The 10,445-nt window shown below is 34.8% G+C and overlaps 1 protein-coding gene across 1 annotated transcript in view; it reads right to left on the bottom strand.

Moving 5' to 3' along the window:
* Positions 1 to 4,007: 4,007 nt before the first annotated feature.
* Positions 4,008 to 10,445, bottom strand: part of Csn1s1 (casein alpha s1) — a 15,350-nt gene continuing 8,912 nt past the window's right edge. Inside the window, exons 10-22 of the mRNA XM_021210324.1 lie at positions 10,145 to 10,162; positions 10,020 to 10,037; positions 9,885 to 9,902; positions 9,755 to 9,772; positions 9,630 to 9,647; positions 9,503 to 9,520; positions 8,987 to 9,031; positions 8,547 to 8,588; positions 7,645 to 7,671; positions 6,499 to 6,522; positions 5,643 to 5,785; positions 5,062 to 5,105; positions 4,008 to 4,393 (exon numbers count right to left, since the gene is read on the bottom strand). Coding sequence (XP_021065983.1) covers position 5,105; positions 5,643 to 5,785; positions 6,499 to 6,522; positions 7,645 to 7,671; positions 8,547 to 8,588; positions 8,987 to 9,031; positions 9,503 to 9,520; positions 9,630 to 9,647; positions 9,755 to 9,772; positions 9,885 to 9,902; positions 10,020 to 10,037; positions 10,145 to 10,162 — 390 coding nt within the window. The 3' untranslated portion in view covers positions 4,008 to 4,393; positions 5,062 to 5,104. The remainder of the gene's footprint in view (positions 4,394 to 5,061; positions 5,106 to 5,642; positions 5,786 to 6,498; positions 6,523 to 7,644; positions 7,672 to 8,546; positions 8,589 to 8,986; positions 9,032 to 9,502; positions 9,521 to 9,629; positions 9,648 to 9,754; positions 9,773 to 9,884; positions 9,903 to 10,019; positions 10,038 to 10,144; positions 10,163 to 10,445) is intronic.

The raw sequence follows: 10,445 nt of genomic DNA, 5'->3' as shown, positions 1-10,445 counted from the left end.
AAGAAAGTATACAACCCATAACGGAGTATACTAGCACCTCAATACAATACACAAGTAAAACCTTATTTCTTCCTCCATGCTTTGCTTTCCTGTGTCCTTTGTCCTGTGTGTGAATCATGTCTTCATTGCTTTTAGAACTGACTGAAAATCTACACTGATGCATAGAATCTTTTAAGATTAAAGTTTCATACAAGTTACAGATATCATAATGACACGTAAGTTCACCAAAGTTTCAGGTCTTAGGAGACATTTAGGAGAGTAGGACATCAATGGTTCAATCTACTGCATCAGAATATATGATATTAGAGAACTCATTTTCAAGAAAAATACTCATAATATTTTGTTCTGTCTCTTTTAATCACGTAAGCACTGCAGAAAAATGGTTCAGAACAGAAGGTATGGCCCACAAAACTAATTATTGTTTCTCTATGAAGCATTTAATGGCAGCAATACCAGGAGACTGATATAGATTATAGAAATATCTTTGAATGGTGAGAGATTCTAGCTAAAACTACCATTAGAGGAACTCTTGTTGCTCTTTATTTTCAGGTTTAAAACATGATCACTTGTATGTTTATATCCTTTGAATTCTGAGCAATCAGGTTTTATAAAAAAAGGATCCTGCAATCTTTGACTAAGGAGCTAAAACCATCCAGTGAAAAGAAGACAGCATTTTCAACAAATGCTGACTCAACTGTCAGTTAGCATGTAAAATAATGCGAATTGATCCATACTTATCTCCTTCTTCAAAGCTCATGTCTAAGTGGATCAAGGAACTCCACATAAAACCAGAGACACTGAAACTTACAGAGGAGAAAATGGGGAAGAGTCTTGAATATATGGACAAAGGGGAAAAATTCCTGAACAGAACAGCACTGGCTTGTGCTGTAAGATCAAGAATCAACAAATGGGACTGATAAAATTGCAAAGCTTCTGTAAGGCAAAGGATACTGTCAATAAGGCAAAACAGCAACCAACGGATTGGGGAAAGATCTTTACCAATCCTAAATCTGATAGGGGGTAATATCCAATATATATAAAGAACTCAAGAAGTTGGACTGCAGAAAACCAAATAACCCTATTTAAAAATGGGGTACAGAGCTAAACAAAGAATTCTCAAGTGAGGAATACTGAATGGCTAAGAAGCATCTAAAAAAAAAAAAAGTTCAACATTCTCAAATGCAAATCAAAACAACCCTGAGATTCTACCTCACACCANTCAGAANGNCTAAGATCAAAACCTCAGGTGACAGCAGATGCTGGTGAGGGTGTGGAGAAACAGGAACACTACTCCATTGTTGGTGGGATTGCAAGCTGGTACAACCACTCTGGAAATCACTCTGGCGGTTCCTCAGAAAACTGGACATAGTTCTACCAGAAGATCTAGCAATACCACTCCTGGGCATATACCCAGAATATGCTCAAACTTGAAATAAGGACACATGCTCTACTATGTGCATAGCAGACTTATTTATAATAGCAATAACCTGTAAAGAACCCAGATGTCCCTCAATAGAGGAATGGATACAGAAAATGTGGTACATTTACACAATGGAGTACTACTCAGTTATTAAAAACAGTGAATTCATGAAATTCTTAGACAAGTGGATGGAACTGGAGGATATCATCCTGAGTGATATAACCCAATCACAAATGAACACTCATGATATGCACTTATTGATAAGTGGATATTAGCCCAGAAACTCAGAATACCCGAGATACAATTTGCAAAACTCATGGAACTCAAGAAGGAAGACCAAAGTGTGGACACTTCGGTCCTTCTTAGAAGGGGGAACAAAATACCCATGGAAGGAGTTACAGAGGCAAAGTTCAGAGCAGAGACTAAAGGAATGACCATCCAGAAACTCCCCACCTGGGGATCCATCCCATAAACAACCACCAAACCCAGACACTCTTGCAGATGCCAACAAGATCCTGCTGACAGAAGACTGACATAGCTGTCTCCTAAGAGGCTCTGCCAGTGCCTGACTAATATAGAAGTGGATGCTCACAGTCATCCATTAGGCAGAGCACAGGGTCCCCAATGAAGGAGCTTGAGAAACTACTCAAGGAGCTAAAGGGGTTTGCAGCCCCATAGGAGGAACAACAATATGATCTAACCAGTAACCCCAGAACTCCCTGGGAATAAACAACCAATCAAAGAAAACACATGGAGAGACTCTAGCTCTAGCTGCATATATAATCAGTCATCAGTGGGAGGAGAGGCCCTTGGTCCTGTGAAGGTTCTATGCCCCATTATAGGGGAATGCATGAACCAGAAATTGGAAGTGGGTGCGTTAGGGAGCAGGAAGAGGGGGTAGAGGATAGGAGATTTTTCAGAGGAGAAACTAGGAAAGGGGAGAACATTTGAATTGTAAATTTAAAAATCTAATAAAAAATAAAGTTAAAAAAAAGGAACACATTTCTTAGTCTAATCTTCGTTCTCTACCTATAAATTTTGAGGCCTTTGCTTAGAAAAAGAATTTATCATTTTATAGAGTCTTGGATCAATGTTGGTTTACCTTCCTACTCAGTACTGTGAACACTCTGTAGAGCTATAGTTTGTGGCAGGGTTTCTTTGAGTCAAGTGATAGATGGATAGTGTTGCATGAGATTTTTGCATCCATTAATTCTAGGAAGCATATACACCATCCGTGGTTAACTTCCCATGTTGCTCAGGATTTACTATATAGTTTCAATGGATATAAAAGACTGATCTACTCCCCATGATGTATAGTGTCAAAATATAGAAAGACATTCACTAGAAATCATGTCCCCTGTAGTTAAATTGCAAATTAACCATGCACTCCACTTCTAGGTAAAGGTCAGTGAGAGCTAAAGACTGAAAAAGGAGATGGCAATGAGTCATGTGATAATGCAATTCTACTTCCTGCTGATTCCCTGGAGGATAATGAAGGATCATGAAAAGTAGAGTGAGACAACCATGGCCACTTTTCTCAGACAATACAGAATTTAAGTGTGGTTATTTGAAAGTAAAGTTGTGTCTTGCACACAACCATCTTGTAGACAGATACACAGCCAACCGTTGGACTGAGTGAGCACAAGGTCCCCAATGGAGGAGCTAGAGAAAGGACCCAAGGAGCTGAAGGGCTTTGCAGGCCCATAGGAGGAACATCAATATGAACCAACCAGTTCCCCTGGAACTCCCAAGGACTAAACCACCAACCAAAGAGTACACATGGAGGAACTCATGGGTCCAGCTGCATATGTAGCAGAGGATGGCCCTGTTGGACATCAATGGGAGGAGAGGCCCTTGGTCCTGACAAGACTTGATGCCCCAGTGTAGAGGAATGCCAGGACAGGAAGTGTAAGTGGGTGGGTTGGTGAACAGAGGGATAGGAGGCTTTTGGAGGGGAAACCAGGAAAGGGAATAACATTTGAAATGTAAATGAAGAAGATATCTAATAAAAAAATGTAAGGAGAGAAAAGAAATTTGTCTTACTTACTAATAAATGACCTCACTTCATTCATTTTTCATGGACATTTTTGCACTAAAACTGATTCCTACTTTATTATTTTAAGAGTAAGATCCTGTTATTTGTCTTTAAATACACTAAAATTTAAATTGCAGAAAATATACCATCTGTCCTATAAATAATCTTGGATTAAGTTGATTGTTTACTCTTTTATGGTCAGTTTTTAGTTATTTACTCATGTATAATTGTGAATTTGCCTCAAAACTATTCAGTTGCAAGAAGTAAAGCACAGTCGCTACCATGTTCAAATTACCAATGTCCCCATCACTCACACAGTGCTGTCTAATTCTGTATTCCTGAATGACAGATATTCTATGAAAAAACAACTTTAAGCTAAAGATGCAGTATATATCTTACAAGTATCTTTTCTGACCTTCAGCGGCAACTAGAACTTAAATGATCTTAAAAGCTTCATTAAAATGTCATAAAAATAGCTTAATTAGAGTTTCACACACCCAAACACTCCACAAAATTATGTAAATAGCCAATAAATACAGAAAACACAATTTGTGCCTTAAAATGTAATTTATTGAAAAGGGGAACAAGACAATCTCAGTTACTACACACAATTACCCAAAATGATAACATTTTTGCAAGAATCCATTTAAAGACTTTTAAAACAAATTTTCCATAATAGAAACTTGCTAAAGTCCTTGATTCTTTCTGCTCAAATGATGCAGCTGGAATTTAGAAAAAAGAATCTGTTTAGGAAAGGTTAGCTTAAGGAAGGATGCTATGCCATCCAAAATGCAGTAGATAATGCAAGGTGAATCATTGGCCTCTATATGGTGTTTTTTCTACTCTTAAATAGCAGTCAAGCCTTTAGGTAAGATGGAGGCTCCATAGGATGAATAGAGAGATGCGAGGAGGATAGAGAATGGAGGTTCCAGTCACATCTGTAAGTAGAGAGGCAAATGTACGGTTAGCTATATTTTGTCATTTTCGAGGAGAGAGAGATTGTTATAATTTTATACATTTTGGTAGTAGTTTCCCTTTTATATCAAACTAGCACATTCGTTAATTTTTGTTGCTCTACTGCTGATATATACACATCATTCCTGATTTACTTTGACTTAAAGAAAATTTGTTATCAATCTGTAAATTTTGTATTATTATTACAGATATCACCAGGAAAATATAATAAAGGTGTCATATAGGCCAGATGATTATCATTTTTATTAATGTGATCTTGGGGGGGATTCAGGAACATCATACACACACACACACACACACACACACACACACACAAACACACATGGGGAGCAGGGAGGGAGAGGGAAAAGGGGCAGTGGCTGATCTAATTAAAACACATTTAGATTTATTGTATAACTTACTATTGATTCCTACTTTATTATCTTAAATAGTAAGATCCTGTTATTTGTCTTTAAATATCTCAGAGGCACTATTTCATGAAATACTTATAGTCACATATCATGCATAGAATTTTCTATCATTATAATTTATACTGTGAAATATTAGGGTGATATTTAAATACATAATTATGTAAACTCAAATTTCAAATGGTAGTAAGATAGAGGGTTAGATGTGCAGTCTATAAACTCACCAAAAGTTATATCTGTGGAGTTCCTGAGAGATGTCTTAATATCTCTGAAGGAAAAAAAGTATTAACATCATTAGATGAATTTATTCAATAGTAAAATTTTAATGAGGAAAATGATGGCTATTTATTAAGTATCTGTTCTTACAATATTGTCTTGACAAAAAATACTGAAATTGATCATCTTAAGGATAAGAAGAAAGAGTATTATCGTAATATTTCAAATGAACAAAACGTCAAGAGTTGAATTCAGGATGAATGCATGCTTAGATACATGATCTTTTATATTAATCATGTGTATATGCAGAATTGCTTAGATATTAGTAAAACTGAAGTATTGTCTTTACTATGTGTCAACAGATTTTTTTTTTGGTTCTATTATTAAAATGGGTTTCACTTACTGAATATAGAATTCTACTCTCCATGTTACTGAGAAGGGATTTTGAGTCTCAGATACTAGAAAGCATTAAATCATCACTGACTGGTCATCTTTATTCTAAATCTTTTCTTACAGATTTTATGTAATCTACTTTGCTTCCTTTGTTAAACATCAGTGTATCAGTGTTCATTAATTTTCATAAACTTACCACCACATATTGGTTTTTTCAGTATCCTTGGGGACAACGGGCTTGAAGGTGTTAAGGACGGCCTCAGGAGTAAAGTACTGCATGTCTTGTGGAAAGTTAACCCAAACAGGATAGGCATCATACTGGAGGAATTGAGGGAAGGGCTGAAGGGAAAAACAGAGCAAAAGACAAAGCAACAGACAAAAGAAAATGTGTGAGCAATTGCTGTTAGTGTCTCCCAAGAGCTGGATCTCAATTTCTTAAGGTCACTGCTAAAATTTAAATCCCAAGGACCAGAGTTACCTATACAGGCCCGATTACCTGGGCCCAAAGACAATAATAGCACAAATATCTCTAGTGCTTAATTAGAACTCATTGATATTTTAACTACAAAATATAATTTTGTAGCTTAAATCTATTTTCATTTCCTAAAGAACTTTGACATGAAAAGAAGGGTCCTTTATCCAAGGTCAATATAGCTTATCTCTGAATGCTGTTAAAAAGAAAATAAATCTCTAAGTGTTCATTAAGTGCCGTTCCCAGAAACTAATTTGAAGTACAAAAAAGTAATTTCATTTTGAAATATTGGACCATTTCTATATATAATGTTGGAATATATAATATTTGATATTATATTATTGGATTAATATTGGAATATACATATAATATTGGAATATATATATATATATATATATATGGAAGTTATATTTTTTTGAAACCAGGAATAAAATGGAAAACTTCTCAAATTTCTTGTGAACATTTATATAAATAATAAAACAAAACTATATATTAAAATTTCTGCTTTTCTTATTAATATATATGTGTAAAATGAAATTAAATGATGTGTAAAATGAAATTAAATGATAAAGTAACTGACCTGAACAGAGAACTGGGCCAGTGCCTGGTGGAGAGGGAGAAAAAAAAAGTTTTTCTAAGTTACATATAACTGGGCACCACAAATAGTAAATTACTGTACCAAATTTATAAATAATTAAATGTATCTATACAATTTTTACATCATCTTCTAAAAGATATATGAAACTAATACATCCATCTCACTTTAAGTAAAACAAATCAATGCCTCTAATTTTCTTTTACTTTGATCATTCAAAGTGACTAGAACATTCAAGAATTCAATGAAGGTGACTTGAGACACAATGACAAGTCAATATCAAGCTGGTTTATTGCTACAGTATTTAAAAGCTTGGGGAAATTTTAAGCATATCCATAGAAAGAAAATTCTATTACTCTTCTACACATTCATTTTAATATTAGAATGTTACATGTAAGACATACAAGTCTCAAACTCGGACACAAACAACTTCTTTTAAAAGTAAAGAAATATGCAAGCACTAGAAACAGAAAGATTGGGGGAGATGAAAATCAACAGACACTTTAAATTCCCACAAGCAAGGCACATATACATTTAGATAGAGAACCTAAATTGTTTTCATGACAGAACTGCAGTTGGACAATAGTCTATCAAATTGGGACTTTTCTAACAAAGTTAGAAACTTAGACTGAAACTATTTTCATTCAGAGATGACTAAAGAATTAGTCTCTCATTTTTATTTGGCAACTTAGATCTTCCACAGCAAGACCAAAACTGTCACTGGAGACTCTGTCAGTAGCCAACAGCTAAGAAATTCTGGAATGAATATGCATATAACCAATATGCATATACCGATATACATAATAGACTAGCGCAGTGTTGCATATGCATACACAAATGCACTCCTCTCTCTCCTCTCTCTCTTCTCTCTTCTCTCTCTCCCTCCCTCTTCCCCCCTCTCTCTCCTCTCTCTCTTCTCTCTCTCCCTCCCTCCCTCTTCCCCCCTCTCTCTTTCTCTCTCTCTCTTTCTTTCTCTCTTTCTCTCTCTCTTTCACACACACCACACACACACACACACACACACACACTCACACACACACACTCACACACACATACACACACTCACATACACGCACACAAACACACTCACACACACACTCATACACACTATGTACACAGATGATGCCTTACCTTATCCACTACACTCATAGGATGTCTCTGGAAAGAGAAAAGAAAACCAGAATTACCAGGACAAAATAAACTGTCCCTGATTTGGGAACTGACACTCATTTTTTCAACTGCTGTTTTATTATCCATTGACATTTCTTTTCTATAAGACACAGAAGCATCCCTGACAGTCACTGGTTGATTAAATTTTAAGCCCCTGTTAGAAATTCCATGCTTGGTATGCAATTGTCCTAGTGATCCGCCTGAGTCAGAATTGCTATGCAATACCTGTTTCTCAGGAACTCATTTCAAGTTCCAGAGACTTTACAACCAAGGGTGTACAGAGTATAGCAGACGGTATCCACTCTGGATGACTGACAAATTCACCTCATAGGTGACAAAGTAGGAAGTTGGAGGGTTTTGTCACAATCCCTCTAGTGTCAGAGTCTAGATGGTCTCTTTAAAGAACAGGGTGCCAGTAAGAAAATCTCCTGATTTTAAAGGAACATGAGTAAAACTGAACATGAGAAGCCTAAAACACATTCAGTTTGGCAATCAGAAATCTCAAGGTATAGTTATGTGACAATAAAGTAAGTGTTGGCAGGAATAAATATAACTATAGATGGTGACCCTGCATAGAGCTTGTGATTGTAACTGTGCTGCCCACAGGAGCTAAGATATGCACTAGGTGGAGCAGGAACTGATCTCACCCGAGGATGGACACGAGCCATTCTTGTGCTCAGAGAGAGAGAGAGAGAGAGAGAGAGAGAGAGACAGACAGACAGACAGACAGACAGACAGACAGACAGACAGACAGACACAGACAGACACAGAGATACAGAGAAGAATCTATTCAAGAATATGAAGCTCTTTTAATGCAAAGACTTAAGAAGATATTACTATCTCATAATAAAGAAAAATACTACCATTTGAACTTGGCTGTATGCACTCATTCTGTAAGGCTGCTCCTGTATTAATATAGAAAATATATTTTAGATTACTGAGATATCTGTCACCATACTACTGTGCTTGCTACAATGAATATATCATGATCTAAAAACTTGTACATCCAAGTAGTTTGGATTTCTATATTTAAGTATTGACTGTACACCATGGAAGAAATTTGTACACAGTACTAATTCTATGCTCAGATTACTGAAAAAAATCTAAAGTTTTTATATTTAGAGTGTAAAAGTAAAAGTCAGCTAAGGTTAAATTTGCTAGTCTTTAGGAAAATAAATATTAAAAAATTTATTCTCTGGGAGAAATAAAAGGATATAAATGCTCTAAGACTATATTTTCTTTTCATATCTATTTGTAATCATTATTAACATTTTCCTTTGGTAAATGTCAAGTAAAATGTTACCATATGCGGATAGTAGTAGGCCTGGCTCAGTCTTGGATGATGTTTCTGTGTTAACAAAAAGCATATGTTGTAAAAACATCATACGTAATATAAACATTAAAAAATTTTAAATTTACTTATCTCTCCTGGGCAAAGACAGATTGCTAAAGAAAAAAAGTGTTTCTTTCAGTACATTGATTTTATTCATTTAAGAATAGCCAACAATTACTATGCACTTTTATCTAGAGATTGTAATAAATACTGTGAAATAGTATGACAATCGTATGCAGAACCAGGATGCTTCTAAAGTCTTTAAAGTTTATTACATAACCTGGCACGCATAGTTAAGACACCAAAAACTGTGACCAGCTAATTTCTGAGAGGGGTAATGATATTTGTATTGGTGAAATAAATGGTTTTTATAGATTTATCCTAAACATAAGAAACCCAAAAACTAGAACAATAATATGGATCTCATTATCACACAAAACATAATGGCAATATTAAAATAATTTACACTTAGTAACAAAATCTTACCTGTGCCAGGGAAGCTTGCTGAAGAAGAAAATAAGAATTCTTTAGTATATTGATTGACATAGAATATGTGTTGGCATAATAGGTGAGAAATATTAAAATAGGCTTAGGAAAAAGAAAAAAATCTTACCTGTGCCAGGAAAGCTTGCTAAAGAAGAAAAATAAAACTTCTTTAGTATATTTATTGACATAGAATATGTATTGGCATAGTGTTTGAGAAATGTTTAAAAACTTTAGTAAAACATAAAATCTTACCTGTACCAGGGAAGGTTGCTAAAGAAGAAACATAAGGATTCTTTAGTATATTGATTGACATAGACCCTCTACTAGCATAGCATTTGAGAGAAATTAAAATAATTTAGATTTAATTTAAAAAGAGTCTTACCTGTGCTGGGGAAGCTTGCTATAAAAGAAAAATAAGCTGCCTTTAGTACTTCAGTATATTGACTGGCATGAATTTGCATTGGTATCATATTTGAGATAAATTAAAATAATTTAGATTTAGTTAAAAATATCTTACCAGTGCCAGGGAAGGTTGCTAAAAAAGAAAATATAAGTCTCCTTTTAGTATATTCATTGACATAGACTATGTATTGTAGTATTTGAGATAAATTAAAATAATTTTGATTTAGTAAAATATTTTACCTGAGCCAGGAGAAGTTGCTAAGGAAGGAAAATAAGTGTCTTTTAGTATATTGACAAAGAATTTGTATGGGCATAATTTTGGTAAATATTAAAGTAATTTATATTTAGTAAAAAAAAATCTCACCTGAGCCAGGAAAGGTTGCTAAGGAAGAAAAAAAATCCTCCTTTAGCATATTGATTGGCATATGATTTATATTGACATAACATTTTATAAATATTAAAATAATATAGATTTAGTAAAAATTCTCACCTGAAACAGGGAAGCTTGCTAAAGAATAAAAAAAATTCACCATTTAGCATA

This window comes from Mus pahari, chromosome 13 (genome assembly GCF_900095145.1).
Source record: "Mus pahari chromosome 13, PAHARI_EIJ_v1.1, whole genome shotgun sequence".
NCBI classification, from domain to species: domain Eukaryota; kingdom Metazoa; phylum Chordata; class Mammalia; order Rodentia; family Muridae; genus Mus; species Mus pahari.
This window is presented reverse-complemented; position numbering and strand designations above follow the sequence as displayed.